Source organism: Oncorhynchus clarkii, chromosome 20, assembly GCF_045791955.1.
Source record: "Oncorhynchus clarkii lewisi isolate Uvic-CL-2024 chromosome 20, UVic_Ocla_1.0, whole genome shotgun sequence".
In the NCBI taxonomy this organism is placed as follows: Eukaryota; Metazoa; Chordata; class Actinopteri; order Salmoniformes; family Salmonidae; genus Oncorhynchus; species Oncorhynchus clarkii.
Genome location: NC_092166.1, coordinates 32,947,846 through 32,968,387, shown reverse-complemented (window position 1 = coordinate 32,968,387; position 20,542 = coordinate 32,947,846). Strand labels below are relative to the sequence as shown.

At 46.6% G+C, this 20,542-nt stretch overlaps 2 protein-coding genes across 2 annotated transcripts; one reads left to right on the top strand and one right to left on the bottom strand.

Annotated features, from left to right (window-relative positions):
* The first annotated feature begins 880 nt into the window (after positions 1-880).
* LOC139376263 (adaptor related protein complex 1 subunit gamma 2) lies at positions 881-15,611 on the top strand. The gene is made up of 22 exons (XM_071118608.1): positions 881-1,095; positions 1,637-1,842; positions 1,935-2,059; positions 5,308-5,449; positions 6,067-6,163; positions 6,343-6,419; positions 6,641-6,736; positions 8,036-8,116; positions 8,526-8,624; positions 10,416-10,471; positions 11,265-11,378; positions 11,496-11,636; positions 11,934-11,988; positions 12,228-12,350; positions 12,493-12,582; positions 12,704-12,831; positions 13,024-13,128; positions 13,316-13,460; positions 13,608-13,752; positions 13,972-14,126; positions 14,304-14,402; positions 14,476-15,611. Exons 2-22 carry the CDS (start codon positions 1,642-1,644, stop codon positions 14,572-14,574), a joined length of 2,373 nt encoding a protein of 790 aa, XP_070974709.1. The 5' UTR covers positions 881-1,095; positions 1,637-1,641; the 3' UTR covers positions 14,575-15,611.
* On the bottom strand, positions 15,605-19,013 carry LOC139376264 (ubiquitin-like protein NEDD8). Its single transcript, XM_071118609.1, has 4 exons — positions 18,865-19,013; positions 18,540-18,587; positions 18,305-18,387; positions 15,605-15,869 (listed from the first exon to the last, which is right to left on the bottom strand). Exons 1-4 carry the CDS (start codon positions 18,880-18,882, stop codon positions 15,752-15,754), a joined length of 267 nt encoding a protein of 88 aa, XP_070974710.1. The 5' UTR covers positions 18,883-19,013; the 3' UTR covers positions 15,605-15,751.
* Between the last annotated feature and the right edge of the window lie 1,529 nt (positions 19,014-20,542).

Below are 20,542 nucleotides of genomic sequence, written 5' to 3'. Positions count from 1 at the left end.
TCCAGGAGTTTCACCCTGTGGGGTAAATTGTCATGATCAGTGGGTTCAAGTTTGTATCTGTCCATTTTTTTATGAGCTGATCATGGTCAAAAGGAAAAATCTTCTGATTTCCCACTGTGTACACATTGCAAATAGGTTCAGGATAACTCCTGATAAAGTTGGGTAGCTGATATGCAGAGCTTAAATAGCCAAATTGAATAGTCACAGGAATCAGGACTAATAGAGCCAACCGCTTGTTTTTCAGGCGACACTGTAGGCTACACCTCAGTAAGCATGGCCCGACGCCGACGTCTTTATTTGGTCCTGTCCAGACTTGCCTTGATTTCCACATCCACAGATGTTTTTTTTTTTTGTAGTCCCGCCCGAACCAATCATAGAAGGCATTTCTTCTGTCTTGCCTAGGGCTGCGGAACAGTCAGGACAGGCCCTAGATAATCAGCACCACTTTCATGTTATCACACTATGCAATATATGATGTGTCACCACTGTTTTGAAACCACATGATGTAATAGAGCTCTTGGCCCACACCACATTAATGTGTTTATTGGATATTCTGACATGTCTGCAGTGGCAGGGAAGCAGACGAGAAAAGTCCGTGCTTGCACGCTTTTAAACTTAAAAAAAAATCACAAAATCATCTCACTGCTCTTGCACAAACTGAAATATATATACACACGGCACACACATTTTATGTATGAAAATAATTGTAAAGGAGACTGACCATTTACCTTCATTGTAATTATTCCGGTGATCACTTCTCCATCTGACCATGCGCCATCAGTAACTGCACCCCCACCTCATCCATCTTCCACCTGTTGTCAAGGACACCGACCTCCACGTAGATCGCCTACAGTTTTCCTAAGGGGCGGAGTTCAAGCCTAGTCAGAGATCAGATGGCGGAAGTGATGCTGCCATTATGGTTTTCACATGAAGCTTGGGGACCGTACAGTAGGCGTCCATCCAAGATAGCCGCCGAGTAGTTTTAGTTGCCCATTCATTTCTGAGGGAAGAGTTTAATTAATGTTGACAACATCGCTGTTAATTGAGCACAGAAACGGCTTGGCATTTTTCTAGGGGCGTTTTCACTTTCTGAAGGTAAGCGACTAGCATCGAGCTCCCATGTAATCCGAGGTTATCGAGCATTAATTGGCTAAATAAATGCATAGTTGACATCGCTTTGGTAGGGTTTACCCTAAACCTGTTGTAAAAGTAGATCGCCTAATGAACTGCATTTCTAGGCAATTGCTGCGGTGTGTTGTGGCTAGCAATGCTAGGTGAATTCATTCGATACATTGTATCAAGATAATATTGACGTCACGGCTGCCTGTATCTTGTAAAGGTTTATGGTTGTACATGGTTGTTTCGTGTTTCACTTTTCATTGTAATTTATTAACAACCCCTGCACTTCAGGAGTATTATCTCTCTATTCAAATGACTGTACAGTAAATGTTAATGCTTTTACAGGTGCTCATGAATAACTTATTCGTTGTTTTACCTGCTTTGTTGTCCTACGTGCACCGATAGTCAATGCATTTTCTTATTCAGGTTAGTATGTGTGGGTCTTTTTGTATGTCTGTTGAACATCTCTAATTCTGCAACCTCCCTCTTTCTGTCCCACACAAACACATACACCCAGGAGCCATGTCTCCGTCTGTGCGCCTGCAGGAGATGATCAGGGTGATCAGAGGAGCCCGTACACAGGGAGAAGAGCGTGGTGTGATCCAGAGGGAGTGTGCTGCAATCCGGGCGCAGTTCAGACAGGCTGACAATGGGACGCGCTCTCACAATCTGGCAAAGCTGCTGTATGTGCACATGCTGGGTTACCCTGCCCACTTCGGTCAGGTAATGAAAAGTGTCTCTTAAAATGTCTGTAGTGTTGGTATATTTACTATATTTGTATCCCAACAACTCCCCAACTCCCTCTCTGATCTCAGATGGAGTGTGTGCGTCTGATTGCCAGCCCTCGGTACAATGAGAAGCGTGTTGGGTACCTGGGTGCCATGATGCTTCTAGACGAGAAGCAGGATGCTAGCCTTCTCATCACTAACTCCATCAAGAAGTAAGGACAGTTTTATCAGCAATTTTACCATGAAATTGGAAGTATGAAAATTTGAAGTGATTACTGCATTGTTGGGAAAGAGCTAGCAAGAAAGGCATTTCACTGTACTTGTGAACGTGAAAACAAATCTTGAAACTTGTATAAGACAGACAGACGTAACTACGACAATCAGAGAGACATGACTCTGAAAAAAAAAAACGCTGAGACGGGCGGACGTAACGAACTCTGAGACGGGCGGACGGAACGAACTCTGGGGCGGGCGGACGGACGGACGGAACGAACGCCGGGGCGGACGGAACGAACGTCGGGGCGGGCGGACGGAACGAACGCCGGGGCGGGCGGGCGGACGGAACGAACGCCGGGGCGGGCGGGCGGACGGACGGACGGAACGAACGACGGGGCGGGCGGGCGGACGGACGGAACGAACGACGGGGCGGGCGGGCGGACGGACGGAACGAACGACGGGGCGGGCGGACGGACCGAACGACGGGGCGGGCGGGCGGACGGACGGAACGAACGACGGGGCGGGCGGGCGGACGGAACGAACGACGGGGCGGGCGGGCGGACGGACGGAACGAACGACGGGGCGGGCGGGCGGACGGACGGAACGAACGCCGGGGCGGGCGGGCGGGCGGACGGAACGAACGCCGGGGCGGGCGGGCGGACGGAACGAACGCCGGGGCGGGCGGGCGGGCGGACGGAACGAACGCCGGGGCGGGCGGTCGGGCGGACGGAACGAACGCCGGGGCGGGCGGTCGGGCGGAACGCTGAGATGGACGGAACGAGCGCTGAGACGGTCGGACGGAACGCTGAGACGGATGGACGGAACACTGACACAGACGGACGGAATGCTGAGACGGACGGAACGCTGACACAGACGGACGGAACACTGACACAGACGGACGGAACGCTGAGACAGACGGACGAAACGCTAACATAGTCAGACAGACGGACAGAACACTGACACAGTCACAGACGGACGGAACGCTGAGACTGTCGGACGGACCGCTGAGATGGACGGAACGCTGACACGGTCAGACAGACAGACGGAACACTGACACAGACGGACGGAACGCTGACACGGTCAGACAGACGGACAGAACGCTGACACGGTCAGACAGACGGGTGGAACGCTGAAACAGACGGACGGAACACTGACACAGACAGACGGACGGAACGCTGACACGGTCAGACAGACGGACAGAACGCTGACACAGTCAGACAGACGACGGAACGCTGAGACGGACGGAACGCTGAAACGGACGGAACACTTAGACAGACGCTAACATAGTCAGGCAGACGGACGGAACGCTGACACAGTCACAGACTGACGGAACGCTGACACTGTCAGACAGATGGACGGAACGCTGACACTGTCAGACAGACGGACGGAACGCTGACACTGTCAGACAGACGGACGGAACGCTGACACTGTCAGACAGACGGACGGAACGCTGACACTGTCAGACAGACGGACGGAACGCTGACACTGTCAGACAGACGGACGGAACGCTGACACTGTCAGACAGACGGACGGAACGCTGACACTGTCAGACAGACGGACGGAACGCTGACACTGTCAGACAGATGGACGGAATGCTGACACTGTCAGGCAGACGGACGGAACGCTGACACAGTCACAGACTGACGGAACGCTGACACTGTCAGACAGATGGACGGAACGCTGACACTGTCAGACAGACGGACGGAACGCTGACACTGTCAGACAGACGGACGGAACGCTGACACTGTCAGACAGACGGACGGAACGCTGACACTGTCAGACAGACGGACGGAACGCTGACACTGTCAGACAGACGGACGGAACGCTGACACTGTCAGACAGACGGACGGAACGCTGACACTGTCAGACAGACGGACGGAACGCTGACACTGTCAGACAGACGGACGGAACGCTGACACTGTCAGACAGATGGACGGAATGCTGACACTGTCAGACAGACGGACGGAATGCTGACACTGTCAGACAGACGGATGGAACGCTGACACGGTCAGACGGAAGGAACGCTGACACAGTCAGACAGACGGACGGTGACACAGACGGACGGAACGCTAACATAGTCAGACAGACGGACGGAACGCTGAGACAGACGGACGGAACGCTAACATAGTCAGACAGACGGACGGAACGCTGAGACAGACGGACGGAACGCTAACATAGTCAGACAGACGGACGGAACGCTAACATAGTCAGACAGACGGACGGAACGCTGAGACAGACGGACGGAACTTTGAGACAGTCAGACAGACAACGGAACGCTGAGACGGACGGAACGCTGAGACGGACGGAACGCTGAGACGGACAGAAACGCTGAGACGGACGGAGCGCTGAAACGGACGGAACGCTAACATAGTAAGGCAGACTGACGGAACGCTGACACTGTCACAGATGGACGGAACGCTGACACTGTCAGACAGACGGACGGAACCAGACAGACGGACGGAACGCTGACACTGTCAGACAGACGGACGGAACGCTGACACTGTCAGACAGACGGACGGAACGCTGACACTGTCAGACAGACGGACGGAACGCTGACACTGTCAGACAGACGGACGGAACGCTGACACTGTCAGACGGACGGAACGCTGACACTGTCAGACAGACGGACGGAACGCTGACACTGTCAGACAGACGGACGGAACGCTGACACTGTCAGACAGACGGACGGAACGCTGACACGTTCAGACAGACGGATGGAACGCTGACACGGTCAGACGGAAGGAACGCTGACACAGTCAGACAGACGGACGGAACGCTGAGACGGTCGGAAGGACTGATGGAACGCTGAGATGGTCAGCCAGACGGACGGACGGAACGCTGAGATGGTCGGACGGACGGAACGCTGAGACAGACGGACGGAACGCTGAGACAGTTGGACGAAACACTAACATAGTCAGACAGACGGACTGAATGCTGACACGGACGGAATGCTGACACGGACAGATGGACGGAACGCTGGGACAGACGGACGGAACGCTGAGACAGACGGCCTGAACGCTGAGACAGTCGGACGGAACACTAACATAGTCAGACAGACGGACGGAATGCTGACACAGACGGACGGAACGCTGAGACAGTCAGACAGCATTCTCATACAGTTCCATGATCATGTCTAGTCTGTGTACGATCAATGTTGCCATACATAAACATTGAACTAGTGGTCTAGTAACCTCTACCTGAGCACAAAGCAATTGATGAATTCTCATCAAACCCCCCATCTCAGTGACCTGTCCCACAGCAGTCAGTATGTCCAGTCTCTGGCTCTGTGTACTCTGGGCTGTATGGGCTCAGCTGAGATGTGTCGAGACCTGGCCCCAGAGATCGACCGCCTCCTCAGAGCCTCTAACTCCTACATCAAAAAGAAGGTGAGCAGTCTCTGTAGACACACACACACACAATGCCACTCCTTTCATCACGCCTTCATGGCTGACCTTGGTAATGCAGAAACCCAAACCAATCCATCTTGAGCACTACTGTAAAACACTGCATTACAGCACCACTGTAAAACACCACTGTAAAACACTACTGTAAAGCACTACTGTAAAACACTACTGTAAAACACTACTGTAAAACACTACTGTAAAGCACCACTGTAAAGCACCACTGTAAAGTACCAATGTAAAACACTACTGTAAAGCACCACTGTAAAACACTACTGTAAAGCACTACTGTAAAACACTACTGTAAAGCACTACTGTAAAACACTACTGTAAAGCACTACTGTAAAACACTACTGTAAAGCACTACTGTAAAGCACTACTGTAAAGCACTACTGTAAAGCACCACTGTAAAACACTACTGTAAAGCACTACTGTAAAACACTACTGTAAAGCACTACTGTAAAACACTACTGTAAAACACTGCATTACAGACAAAGGGAAACCGTCATGCAGACTGAACTGAGGGTGAGACGTAAAGTGATGCGCTGACATTGAAGGTTATCTTTGTAATGAAGCTGATCGCGATGACACTGACATTTCAGGCCGCTCTTTGTGCCGTGCACATTGTGAGGAAAGTACCAGAACTAGGAGAGCTGTTTACCCCTGCATCTCGATCCCTGCTCTCTGAAAAGAACCACGGTGAGTCTGTCGTCATTTGTTTTGCACTTCTTATATTACCGGCTGTTTCACAGTCTGTTACGTTTGAGTACAGTATGTAGTCTTGTATTTTGACAGATTAGCCATTACTATGTATGTTTTAGCTTAGTAAACAGTGTCCGTGTGGCAATTATTCCCCTCGTGGTTTGGTCTGATTGCAGGGGTGTTACATGGAGCTGTGGTTCTGATCACTGAGCTGTGTGAGCGCAACCCAGAAACACTAGAGCAGTTTCGCAAGGTAAAATGCACATACACACACTCACACATCTCATCTCACCCCATTCCAGTACATCCGCTCAACATGAGACATTACATTTCATCCCCTTGAAAAGTATAGATTTGGTTATACGCTGTAACAAATGCCAAATCGATACTTGTGAAAAATGGTACACGGTTGCACATTCTCAGATGATGATCTGTCATTTTTACTCCGTGTGTGTGTGTGTGTGTTTGGTCTAGGCGGTGCCGGAGCTGGTCCAGATAATGAAAGGCCTGGTGATGTCTGGTTACTCTCCAGAACACAACGTGGCTGGTATCAGTGACCCCTTCTTACAGGTCAGTGTTTTAAATCATTTATTTTACCAGGTGAATTGGAGTCACTTTTGTGACTGAACATACATATACTACATGACCAAATGTATGTGGACACCTGCTCTTCAAACATCTCGTTCCAAAATCATGGGGATTAATATGGAGTTGGTCCCCTCTTTGCTGCTATAACAGCCTCCACTCTTCTAGGAAGGCTTTCCACTAGATGTTGGAACATTGCTGCTGGGACTTGCTTCCATTCAGCCATGAGCATTAGTGAGGTCAGTAACTGATGTTGGTTGATTAGGCCTGGCTCGCAGTCGGCTTTCCAATTCATCCCAAAGGTGTTCGCTGGGGTTGAGGTCAGGGCTCTGTGCAGGCCAGTCAAGTTCTTCCACAGCCGATCTCGACAAACCATTTCTGGATGGACCTTGCTTTGTGCACAGGGACATTGTCATGTTTTTACAGGAAAGGGCCTGCCACAAATTTGGAAGCACAGAATCGTCTAGAATGTCATTGTATGTGTAGTGTTATTACTTCCCTTCACTGGAACTAAGGGGCTGAGTCTGAACTATGAAAAACTTCCCCAGACCATTATTCCTCCTCCACCAAACTTTTTTTTTACAGTTAGCACCATGTATTTGGGCAGGTAGATTTCTCCTGGCATCCACCAAACCCAGATTCGTCCATCGCACTGCCAGATGGTGGTGTGATTCATCACTCCCGAGAATGCGTTTCCACTTCTCCAGAGTCCAATGGTAGCGAGCTTTACACCACTCCAGCCGACACTTGGCATTGCTGCGCATGGTGCTCTTAGGATTGTTTGTGGCTGCTCGGCCATGGAAACCCATTTCATGAAGCTCCCGACAAACAGTTATTGTGCTGACATAGTTTCCAGAGGCAGTTTGGGACTCGGTAGTGAGTGTTGCAACCGAGGACAGATGGGTTTTACACGCTAGGCGCTTCAGCATTCGGCGGTCCCGTTCTGTGAGCTTGTGTGGCCTACCACTTTGCGGCTGAGCTGTTGTTGCTCCTATATGTTTCCACTTCACAATAACAGCACTTGACCTGGGCAGACAGTTGAAGAACTGACTTGTTGGAAAGGTGGCATCCTATGATGCTGCCACGTTGAAAGTCACTGTACTCTTCAGTAAGGCAATTCTACTGCCAATGTTTGTCTATTGGAGATTGCATGGCTGTGTGCTAGATTTTATTCACCTGTCAGCAACGGGTGTGGCTGAAATAGCGGAATCCACTATTTGAAGTGGCGCCCACATACTTTTGCGTATATATAGTGTATTTCTCTTTCTGTCTATCCATCACTAGGTGCGCATTCTTCGGTTGCTGAGGATCCTGGGTCGTAATAACGAAACAGCTAGTGATGCCGTGAATGACCTGCTGGCCCAGGTACAGTAATGAAACCACACACAAGGATTCACACGGCAGGATTTTCACCAGTAAATAGTCTTGCAGGGTTGTTGTTGTTGAAATGTTTCTATGTAAGCAATAAAGGCCCGGGGTGGTGTGGTATATCGGCAATATACCACGGCTAAGGGCTGCTCTTATGTACAACGCAACACGGAGTGCCTAGACACAGCCCTCAGCCGTGGTATATTGGCCATATACCACAAACCCCAGAGGTGCCTTATTGCTATTATAAACTGGTCGCTAATGTAATTAGAGAAGTAAAAAAATGCATGTTTTGTCATACCTGTGCTATGCAATCTGATATAGCACCGTCTGTCAGCCAATCAGCATTCAGAGCTCAAACCTCCCAGTTTATGATTCAATATTTATATACTGCTTTTTTATACAGGTGGCCACGAACACAGACAGCAGTAAGACCGCAGGCAGTGCTGTGTTGTATGAAACAGTTCTCACTGTCATGGACATCAAATCGGAAAGTGGCTTGAGGGTAAGTGCCGCGTGTGATACAGTGCCTTGCGAAAGTATTCGGCCCCCTTGAACTTTGCGACCTTTTGCCACATTTCAGGCTTCAAACATAAAGATATAAAACTGTATTTTTTTGTGAAGAATCAACAACAAGTGGGACACAATCATGAAGTGGAACGACATTTATTGGATATTTCAAACTTTTTTAACAAATCAAAAACTGAAAAATTGGGCGTGCAAAATTATTCAGCCCCCTTAAGTTAATACTTTGTAGCGCCACCTTTTGCTGCGATTACAGCTGTAAGTCGCTTGGGGTATGTCTCTATCAGTTTTGCACATCGAGAGACTGACATTTTTTCCCATTCCTCCTTGCAAAACAGCTCGAGCTCAGTGAGGTTGGATGGAGAGCATTTGTGAACAGCAGTTTTCAGTTCTTTCCACAGATTCTCGATTGGATTCAGGTCTGGACTTTGACTTGGCCATTCTAACACCTGGATATGTTTATTTTTGAACCATTCCATTGTAGATTTTGCTTTATGTTTTGGATCATTGTCTTGTTGGAAGACAAATCTCCGTCCCAGTCTCAGGTCTTTTGCAGACTCCATCAGGTTTTCCTCCAGAATGGTCCTGTATTTGGCTCCATCCATCTTCCCATCAATTTTAACCATCTTCCCTGTCCCTGCTGAAGAAAAGCAGGCCCAAACCATGATGCTGCCACCACCATGTTTGACAGTGGGGATGGTGTGTTCAGGGTGATGAGCTGTGTTGCTTTTACGCCAAACATAACGTCTTGCATTGTTGCCAAAAAGTTCAATTTTGGTTTCATCTGACCAGAGCACCTTCTTCCACATGTTTGGTGTGTCTCCCAGGTGGCTTGTGGCAAACTTTAACCGACACTTTTTATGGAAATCTTTAAGAAATGGCTTTCTTCTTGCCACTCTTCCATAAAGGCCAGATTTGTTTAATATACGACTGATTGTTGTCCTATGGACAGAGTCTCCCACCTCAGCTGTAGATCTCTGCAGTTCATCCAGAGTGATCATGGGCCTCTTGGCTGCATCTCTGATCAGTCTTCTCCTTGTATGAGCTGAAAGTTTAGAGGGACAGCCAGGTCTTGGTAGATTTGCAGTGGTCTGATACTCCTTCCATTTCAATATTATCGCTTGCACAGTGCTCCTTGGGATGTTTAAAGCTTGGGAAATCTTTTTGTATCCAAATCCGGCTTTAAACTTCTTCACAACAGTATCTCGGACCTGCCTGGTGTGTTCCTTGTTCTTCATGATGCTCTCTGCGCTTTTAACGGACCTCTGAGACTATCACAGTGCAGGTGCATTTATACGGAGACTTGATTACACACAGGTGGATTGTATTTATCATCATTAGTCATTTAGGTCAACATTGGATCATTCAGAGATCCTCACTGAACTTCTGGAGAGAGTTTGCTGCACTGAAAGTAAAGGGGCTGAATAATTTTGCACGCCCAATTTTTCAGTTTTTGATTTGTTAAAAAAGTTTGAAATATCCAATAAATGTCGTTCCACTTCATGATTGTGTCCCACTTGTTGTTGATTCTTCACAAAAAATACAGTTTTATATCTTTATGTTTGAAGCCTGAAATGTGGCAAAAGGTCGCAAAGTTCAAGGGGGCCGAATACTTTCGCAAGGCACTGTACCATCATCAAGTCAGTTGTTGTTTGTATGTGTTCACATCTTTTTGAATGTGCTACAGGTGGTAGAGGCCAATGTATCTAACATGGATGTACATCAGAGGCCGTATGTCTAGGTTGTGTTTTGTTGTGTGTGTCTGCGACAGGTCCTAGCTGTGAACATCCTGGGGCGATTTCTTCTGAACAACGATAGGAACATCCGGTTAGTGCCCCCCTCCTTCCCTCTGTCTCTCCCTTTTATCTCATCTGGTCCTGATTTGGTCCTTCTTCATGGTTTCTAAACCCATTGCTTAGAAGCTTATTGTTGCCCAAACCTGTGCGTTCTAATGAATCTAAACACAGTCAGTAATGTCTATTCCTGTGATTGTTGAGCTAGAGGCCTTACAGTGACAGACAGGGTTGTGGGGCTGTCTGTACGCTGTGTGGGCTAACGATCACAAATAAGTTTCCTGTTTATCTGTCTGTTCCTGTTGGGATTGTTCCCGTAGGGGCCTGTCTGTACGCTATGTGGGCTAACGATCACATATACGTTTCCTTTTTATCTGTCTGTTCCTGTTGGGATTGTTCCCGTAGGGGCCTGTCTGGCCCAGCAGGTTATTCTGGTCTTGGTCCCAGGCTTAAAGCGCGTCCTCCCTGTGGCTGGTGGAACGCTGCTAGATTGGCTCAGAGCAGATGTGACCATTCTCTCCGCATGCAGAGTGATCGCAGATCGCTACACCAGATATACATTTCAAAGACCTTAAGCTTAAGAGGAGAGCGGTCAGGCTCCCCATCCGGGAAGGCAGCACACAGCTAAAAATGTTTGCCAGGAAGATACGTGATTTGAGGGAGACCTTGGAATTGATAGTTGCAGAAGGAAAGTTTGTTCCGTGACATGTGTCCATGCACCAGTTGTGTTGATGAACTATCACAGCCCTTCTACACGTTCAGAAACACACACAAATGTAACGCGTCTTTCTCTTTCTATGTCTAAAACCTTTTTTATTCGTGCACAGGTACATCTCAATGACTTCCCTTCAGAAGATTGTTCAGACGGACCACAATGCAGTGCAGCGTCACAGAGGGACCATAGTGGACTGCCTGAAGGACCAGGATGCCTCTGTCAAACGGTACTGTGTTGATTTCTGAGCGTGCACTGCCAGTTAGCCACGCGACAATGGCCGGTGGCATATGACTGTAGAGAGTAACAGTATCTAGTTACTATCTTCTTTGTGTTTATCCCTCAGCCGGGCACTGGAGCTTTCTCTGGCCCTGGTGTCAGCCGTCAACATCCGCTCTCTGATGAAAGAGCTGCTCCTCTTCCTCTCCAGCTGTCCCCCGGAGCTCAGAGCACACACCACCTCGGGCATCTTCAACGCTGCCGAGAGGTACTGGGCTGGCCTCGTCACCTGTCTAGGGGGCTTTAAATGTCTCTGTGTATCTGGATGTCTCGTTTTGTATCTCTGTCTATGTGAATGTTTCCCTGTCCCTGTGTCAGGTTGTGGTACTGTGTTTCTGTCTTGCTCTCTGTGTCTGTATGTGTCTCACTGCCATCGGGCTGTTCTACCACTGAACACACACAGGCCTAGCCAGTAGCCTGCCCTCACTGCGTGTCACTGTCTGTGTTTGTGTCTGAGCCGCAGCACTGAACACCACTGAGTCTCTTGTCTCCGTGTCTCTGTCAGGTATGCTCCCTCTCAGCGCTGGCACATTGACACCATCCTGCATGTCCTCACCACGGTAAATACTGGCACTCTACTGCACCACAATCACCTGGTGACTGCACAACTGGTTTTAACTACCGTACGACTTGTGTTAACTATGACCAGCTATTGTAAATAACCCCAAGATGTATCCCACTTATATCACCCCGCTGTACGTCAAGCTGCCTGTGTGGCCACGCACACATTGCCACTTTTTGACCTGTCTGGACTAGTCGAGACCTTTCCTGTGTTTGACAGTAGTACCGTCTCGTTTAGGCAGGGGGCGACGTGAGGGACGAGACGGTTCCCAACCTGATCCAGCTCATCACCACAGCGACAGAACTCCACTGCTACACGGTCCACAAGCTGTACAGAGCCCTGATTGCAGACATCTCGGTGGTATGGCTTTAGTGTGAATGTGTTTGTGTGCCGCGCTCTGTCGAAATGGGATTTGTGTTATCAGTCCGGAAGACCTCAATGCCCTGCTTCACCTCTATTCTCAGCTGTGGAACTGTGCAACGTTGTTGGTTTGTGTGTGCAGCAATCCCTGGTACAGGTGGCATGCTGGTGTATTGGGGAGTATGGAGACCTGCTTCTGAGAGGCGAGTGTGAGGAGACAGAACCTGTTCAGGTACATGAGGGAGGATGCTGTGGTCGTTTAAACACCGGCATGGTTAATACCCATTGACGATACAATATTAACTGTCATAAAACCGAGACGGTTCTTGTTGTGTCCTCTGTCCTGCCATTAGGTGGCAGAGGATGACGTCCTGGACGCCTTGGAAACGGTTCTACAGTCGCATATGTCGTCGCCGGCAACCAGGGGCTTCGCTCTCACGGCGACAATGAAACTCAGCACGCGCATAACACACAACGTGGAGTAAGCATCATTATCTCGCACCCCTCAGAACACAGCTTCAACCGCTAGACAGCAGCCACTGAAAACTGCGCATGTCAGTTTTGCCCACTGCGTGGGGGGTCTTGGGACTTGTGACTCTCATTGCTGACGTAGGGAATACTAAAATAGCTCTTGTTTGCTGCTGCTTTTCCTCTCCTCGGCCCTGTCCGGCAGTCGCATTAGGAGCATCGTCAGCATCTACGGCAGCTGCATCGACGTGGAACTCCAGCAGAGGGCAGTGGAATACAACGCTCTGTTTAAGAAATACGACCATATGAGGTAGTCCTTATGCATATGCATACAGTGTATTGTCAGTGATAGCCAATGATGTATACATATATTGTTATGTCTATGAATACAACGCTGAGGGGAAATGGCAGCCCCTCGGTGACTCAATTATGGTCTTCGTCATGGTAGCCACTTTTGCTTTGCCCATTACACTGCTAAGAGAGCTCTGTGTTCGCAGGGCTGCCGTTCTGGAGAGAATGCCAGTGATTGACAAGAGCTCACCGGGACATACCAATGGAGAATCAGCAGGGGGGTCTATCAAAGAGATGGAGCCAACCAAACGGACACAGGAAGTAGTATTACCCCAGGAACCTGCTAACCAGGTAAGGGATGAAAATGACTGCAATAAACTTTGGTAGTTCAGCTATCTGGATATGAAGTATAGACTTGACGTATAGTGTCCTTTCTCAAGCTAAACCTCTCAAAAGTAACTCAATTTGGAAATATTTCCCTCATTTTCCCTTGTCAAGGTGTGTGATCTGTTGGACCTGCTAGGTGGTTCTGGGGAGCCTCCCCAGTCCAGCCCCGCCCTGTCCACCACAGCGCTAGGCCCTGTTAGCAGCACGGCTGGGGGAGACTTACTGGACCTGCTGGGAGGCCTGGACGTCACACCTGGTGAGACACGGAGCTGCTGAGTGAGAGTGAACGAGAAACGGAGATGGGGCTTTTCAGAGAGATGGACAAAGCCATCAGAAATACATTATGAAGATGTACTTGAATGAACACATGCGAAAGATGCACCACATCTTCATAATGTATTTAGTGATGGTCTGTTTTGTGGTGCTGAATTTCATGGGCCCCCAGTGTGACCGATGTTTCTTTGTGTTTCCATAGTGCCACTTAGTGTTATAGTGTATGAGAAGAACGGCGTGACACTGAAACTACAGACTGACAGACAGACAGACACGGGCATGACCATTATCCTCACTGCCACCAACTCTACTGACAGGGAGATCACCAGCCTCACCCTGCAAGCAGCAGTACCCAAGGTCTGTCCGTCTGTCTTTGGGTCCGCCTGTCAGGCTACCTTACTTACCTTATTTGGTATTCCAAACTTGTACGTTATGAGTAGGCCCCTCTAGACCATGTGAACAGACCAGGAAAAACCCAGGGCCCTAATTATAGGCTATTCATGACCTTTGTCTCTCTCTCCCATCCGCCTCAAGAGTGTCCAGTTACAGATGAAGGCTCCGAGTGGTGACATCATCCCCGCACACGGCTTAGGTCAGGTGACCCAGACTGTGCTCCTCAACAACCCCAACAAGGTGGGTCTTCGTTCAGTCAGTCCGTGGTTGCCACACTCACAATGAGCTAAACATTCACTTCCTTCCCAACCAGGTGAGTCTGAAAATGAGGGTGCGCGTGTGCTACACCAGCCAGGACTTTGTCTGCCAGGATACGGTGCAGATCGACTCATTTCCCAGCCCCGCCTGGTAATGACAGCTGAAATCAACCTGTCCATCAACACTGACATCAGACCATGGAAGGATCGACAACCGACCAGGCCCAGGAGTGGGGATCCATTCTACCTGACAGCTGCCTGTCAATCAACTATTCTACAGTACAACCTGATGTTTTTCCAAATAACTCTTCTTTATTTTTCTAAATGGCTGACCCTCAAGAACTGTGGAAAATGTCCCCCTACAGTTGGCAGGGATTTATGTAGATAAACTCTTTTACTGTCACCCTAAAAGCCATTGTCACCATGACCTTTTCAGCTTCTGATTGGACTACTGGTATTACATTTCCCATAGCATAACCAACAGTATTAATGGCACTATCTTTGGTGTGTATTTGGTGTCACATCAACCAACAATAGTAATATGCAGCTGTCTGCCTGGCCCTGTGGGACTTGTCCAATCAGAAGATAAATCTATCCTGAGAACTGTGCAACCAAGACTGTCCCCCTGAAAGGCGTCTGTCGGGATAGTTGTTTAAGAGAGTCCCTTGAAGTCTTGACCCGTGCAACCGCGACAACTTTTCTTTCACTCCAGGACTACTTTACCTACCTACTGTTGTGGCTCACTGTTAGTTCCCTCTCGTCAATCTGAGCCGTGTGATTAGCATCCACTAACACTACGCCTTATCCATACTTAACGGTACATGCCTTCCATCGGTGTACTCTCCTCCTCCCTACCTCTATTTACCAACTGCTCCTCTCTTCCCCTGTGCCTGTCACTCAGAACCCCTTTTGGAGCTGAGGTATTATCACCTATGTGTATATAGACTTTATTTTGAGGTGGGAGTTGCTGTTTTATCTGTGAACGACGTGTAGTACCGGGAAAGAGAATTCAGTTTGTGTGCATTGCCTTTGACATTTGTAATTAAAAGGTTATCAAATTGAATTGTGAATGCATTATGTTCAGAGTTCATAACTGCCTATATGGAAAGTTGTTTTTACACAAGGCACTGCTAAATTACACACTCGTGCAATAGCAGCCATGCATGTACTTCAAAAGGAAAACAGTACATTTCACCTTTTATTCACAAGCCAAAAAAACTCAGTGTCCCACTTGCTTAAATTCCAACAGTGGTTACAAAAACAGAGGAATTACAGCAGTCCACATTGCTGCTCTGTGTTGCAACATGGTGTGACGATGACAAACTCTGCCCACTAGGAGATGAGGTGTATGCTGGAACAGTGGCAGACTAGCCCCCCTCTTAGCGCCAGGACCAGATGCAGCACTGAGCCTCCCTGGATCTTGTAGTCTGCAGCTGTCTTCTCATCGTTCCTGAGAGGGATGGGATTAAGTCAGAGCAGATAAAACAAGTGTTGCATCCAAGATGTAATGCTGCCACTTGATTAACACTAGAACCACCCTAAACCAACTGTTTGATATTGTAAATAAAATAAATCAGCCCGCCCATAGCTATGTCCTGCTCCTTCCCTGACATTTTCCTGTTGTATTTTACATTACTCATTTGTCAATTTTTTTTTTATCACAAACATACATTTCTTTTCACATGTATTCCCAACTTAACCTGCCAAGACAATGCTCTGTAAGACGTTGGTACCCAGCCAGGTGCTGATGCGTGTCACTCTCCTGACTAAATTAACAATGAATGGACAATAATTGTGCACTTTCACAATGTCACAAACAAACCCTCTGATAAGGAGGGTGAACAGGTTGATTTAATTTAAAACAACAGTATAATGATGAGTTTGTGTTATGCCTATTTAATCAGTGTTGGCTCTCATGTTAATAATTTGAGCGTGCTTTGCTGGTTGATACGGGACTGTTTTATTTACTATAACTATTATTAAATCATATTTATTGTAAGGGCAACTAAAACATGCTACGTGTTGCATTAGGCCTTTAGAATAATGCAAAACACATCCTTGACTTTATCCAAGATGATGAGCGAGGGGAAAGAAAGAAACGATGCCAGTCAGCCTACGCAGCCGGCCCATCGAAACTACACCTAAACTAATTTCACACAGCCTATAGACAAGATTAAATTGACAGTCTGAGTGACAATATTATCAGTTGTCGAATTGCACACGAAGAGACGGGCACATTTTGTAATTGACAGATGCAGGGAAAGAAGCATTACTTCATCAAATCATCACATGCAGGTAAAACGTTTTGATTGCTATATAGTATCAGAAAGATCATATTGTGCAGTTTCTATGACACTTACATTTGTCAAATAACTCAAAATTCAAGAGGTGCAGCTCTATTTCCAAATGTCACTTTTTAAAAGAATATCTGCTGTCCCATGCACTCAGCACATGCCCACTCGGAGGCAGCATTTCTCTGGCTACTAAGACAAGATGAGTAACATAATAAACTTAAAATATGGTATTCTGTTTAAGTTTAAATACATTTTCTTATTTCCACAATGTTTCTGTAGACCTGCCAAAACTAAATTATAAAGGGACTTATTTGTGATGGACTTGAACTAGTGTTTTTAGTTTGGACAAACTAATGAAAATGCTATTATGCTCTTTGAAATTATTGTTTAGTATTCTAATGTTAGCTAAGACCTTTATAAACACAACCAAATGATTATTCTTCAGATTGCATTTATTACATGTATTTATTAGACTGTTATAATGCTGATGGGTCATTGGCTGGAAGTGTCAAAAATTGGCTTTAGGCCTACGTTTTTCACGAGGACGTCGTAGAATAATTTAAAACATATCCACGACTAACAAATAACTATTGATGTTCTATTTATACATGGATATTGAGGCTATGATTAAGAAGTTGGAGCTCTTCTCTGTCTGCATCAACAAGGACAACACACAGGTCTTTCCATCATTGTATGATTTTTGTGTGTGCAAATGAACTCAAGCTTACGGACAATGTCAAATGTGATAAAGCAAAGCACCGGAGTGAGTTGGGTGCCCAATTACGCAGGTACTTTCCCAAAACGGATGACACAAACAACTGGATTCGTTATCCCTTTCATGCCCTGCCTCCAGTCCACTTACTGACATCTGAACAAGAGAGCCTCGTCGAAATTGCAACAAGCGGTTCTGTGGAAATTAAATATAATCAGAAGCCACTCCCAGATTTCTGGATTGGGCTGCGCTCAGAGTATCCTACCTTGGCAATCACCCTGTTCAGACACTGATGCCCTTTGCAACCACGTACCTATGTCAGAGTGGATTCTCGGCCCTCACTAGCATGAAAACTAAATACAGGCACAGACTGTGTGTGGAAAATTATTTAAAACAGACTCTCTCCAATACAATCCAACATTGCAGAGTTATGTGCATCCTTTCAAGCACACCCTTCTCATTAACCTGTGGTGAGTTATTCACAATTTTCAATAAACAAAAGGTTTTATATGTAAGATGGTTAAATAAAGAGCTAAGTTATTTATTATTTGTGCCATGGTCCTATAAGAGCTCTTTGTCACTTCCCACGAGCCGGGTTGTGACAAAAACTCACACTCATTCTTATGTTTAATAAATGTATCGTATAGTGTGTGTGTGTGGCAGGCTTACAATGATGGCAAAAAAAACAAAATTTGAGAGTGCGCTGACCCTGGTGCTAGAGGGGGTACGCAGCTGGAGGTTGAATGTTTGAAGGGGTACGGGACTATCAAAAGTTTGGGAACAACTGCTCTACTTATAGGCAGAAAGGCCAGGCGCTTCTGGTGTTAAAGGGAGCAGATGTTTCATGACAAGATTGTGATGGAAGGGTTTATCACTTACATCTGTTTTCCACTGTAGATTAGTCTTTGTTGTTGAGGTGGAATCCCCTCTTTCTCCTCCACCCTTTCTTTAATTCTCTCCACCTTCATACGTGTACAAGAGAGGATATAAGCACATCATTACTGGACATGACTCTCCAATGTATTACTGACATGAGCAACTTGATCCTTATATTACACATAGAAATAAAATGCATTAGATTAAAATCAACCTTCAGAGTAATGATGTTTCATACCTTGTCTGTGGGCTCAATGTCGATCTCTATTTCTTTGCCAGTGAGAGTCTGAAACAGAAAAAGTACGTTAACTAGCTAACTAACGTTATGTTAGGCAGCTAGCTAGTTAGCTTGTAGCTATACGGGGATGACGGTTCAAAACCTGAAATGTCCACTATATAACTAGCGCTGTTCAGATCAATACCTTTCCCAAATATATGTATAAATAACATGTAAATTACGTCTAATATTACAATCCAACTAACGTTAGCTCGACGATGGTGAAATACGACCATACAGTCTGTAAACTAGAGGGCATGGCCACAAATTAAATGGCTGGTCTTACCTTAACCTTGATCAGCATTTTGACTTTAAATACGTTTTCAATCAATTTAAGATTAAATATCTAATCCACAAGTATAGTGTTGTGGTATTGTTGTCAAACTGAGCAAACCTTCTGATTAAACTTTACTTCCTGTGTAAGTCACTGTTTTGTCCGTTGTCCATCTACCGTATTTTGTGAGACATAGGTTCCGCTTTGCAAATAATTACTATATGGGAAAATACTGTATGTGACTGTTATAAAGTTAACTTTAAAAACCGTTGTGCATGGGGGCATTGTCATGTTGTTACAGGAAAGGGCCTTCCCCAAACTATTGCCACAAAGTTGGAAGCACAGAATTGTCTAGAATGTATGCTGTAGCGTTAAGATTTCCCTTCACTGGAACTAAGGGGCCTAGCCCAAACCATGAAAAACAGACCCAGAACATTATTCCTCCTCCACCAAACCTTACAGTTGGCACTATGCATTCGGGCAGATAGCGTTCTCCTGGCATCCAGAAATATCCAGATTTGTCCGTTGGATGGTGAAGCGTGATTCATCACTCCAGAGAACCCATTTCCACTGCTCCAGAGTCCAATTGCTGTGAACTTTACACCACTGGCATTGCGCATGGTGATCTTAGGCTTGTGTGTGGCTGCTCGGCCTTGGAAACCCATTTCATGGAGCTCCCGACTAACCTTTCTTGTGCTGACGTTACTTCCAGAGGCAGTTTGGAACTCGGAAGTGAGTGTTGCAACCGAGGACAGAGGCCCCCCCTCCACCAAGCAGGCAAACATTTTTTGTGGCCCTTTCTTGATGGTGGAGAGAAATATTTACGTTTTAAAGGGAATTTGCAATTCTACTAATTTTGCCATGGGGCAGAGAGATAATTTTGCAGTTTTATAACAAATTTCAAGCAATTCTACTCGTTTTGACATGGGGCAGGGAGAAACGTTTTCAGTTTTAAAGCACATTTCTGCAGTTCTACACAGTTTGCCATGCGGCGGAGAGAACATTTAGAAATTCTAAAACAAATGTCATGCAATTCTCCTAATTTTGCCATAGGGTGGAGAGAAATTTTTGCAGTTTTAAAAAATGTTTTCATGCAGTTCTACACTTTTTGCCATGGGGTGTAGAGTAATTATTGCAGTTTTAAAGAGCAATTCCACCACTTTTCAACCTCATATTCATCATCTTCCTTACCAAGCCAGCATCTACATACGTAAAAACATTGCATTTCTATCAAATCAAATCAAATGTATTTATAAAGCCCTTCTTACATCAGCTGATATCTCAAAGTGCTGTACAGAAACCCAGCCTAAAACCCCAAACAGCAAGCAATGCAGGAGTAGAAGTACGGTGGCTAGGAAAAACTCTGTAGAAAGGCCAGAACCTAGGAAGAAATCTAGAGAGGAACCAGGCTATGAGGGGTGGCCAGTCCTCTTCTAGCTGTGCCGGGTGGAGATTATAACAGAACATGGCCAAGATGTTCAAATGTTCATAAATGACCAGCATGGTCAAACAATAATAATCACAGTAGAATAGTAAAGTAAAATACCACAGTTGACTGCAGTTACTGCCCTTTTACTGCAGTACACAGTTATTCACATACCCTTCTAGATAACTTGAAACAATCTAACTAGGTCTTGTGTCTGGAAGTAGCCTAGACTAGCTAGCAAGTTAGTCAACTTCTTTCACCAAT

Bases quoted from the DNA above. Each gene is read 5' to 3' on its own strand.
- LOC139376263 (XM_071118608.1), top strand. From the start codon at position 1,642: ATGTCTCCGTCTGTGCGCCTGCAGGAGATGATCAGGGTGATCAGAGGA. The intron at 8,625-10,415 runs GTAAGTGCCGCG...TGTCTGCGACAG, and splicing joins AATCGGAAAGTGGCTTGAGG to GTCCTAGCTGTGAACATCCT. The intron at 11,379-11,495 runs GTACTGTGTTGA...TTTATCCCTCAG, and splicing joins CAGGATGCCTCTGTCAAACG to CCGGGCACTGGAGCTTTCTC.
- LOC139376264 (XM_071118609.1), bottom strand. The intron at 18,388-18,539 runs GTATGAAACATC...ACACGTATGAAG, and splicing joins ACATTGAGCCCACAGACAAG to GTGGAGAGAATTAAAGAAAG. The intron at 15,870-18,304 runs GTAAGTGATAAA...CATCCCTCTCAG, and splicing joins ATCTACAGTGGAAAACAGAT to GAACGATGAGAAGACAGCTG.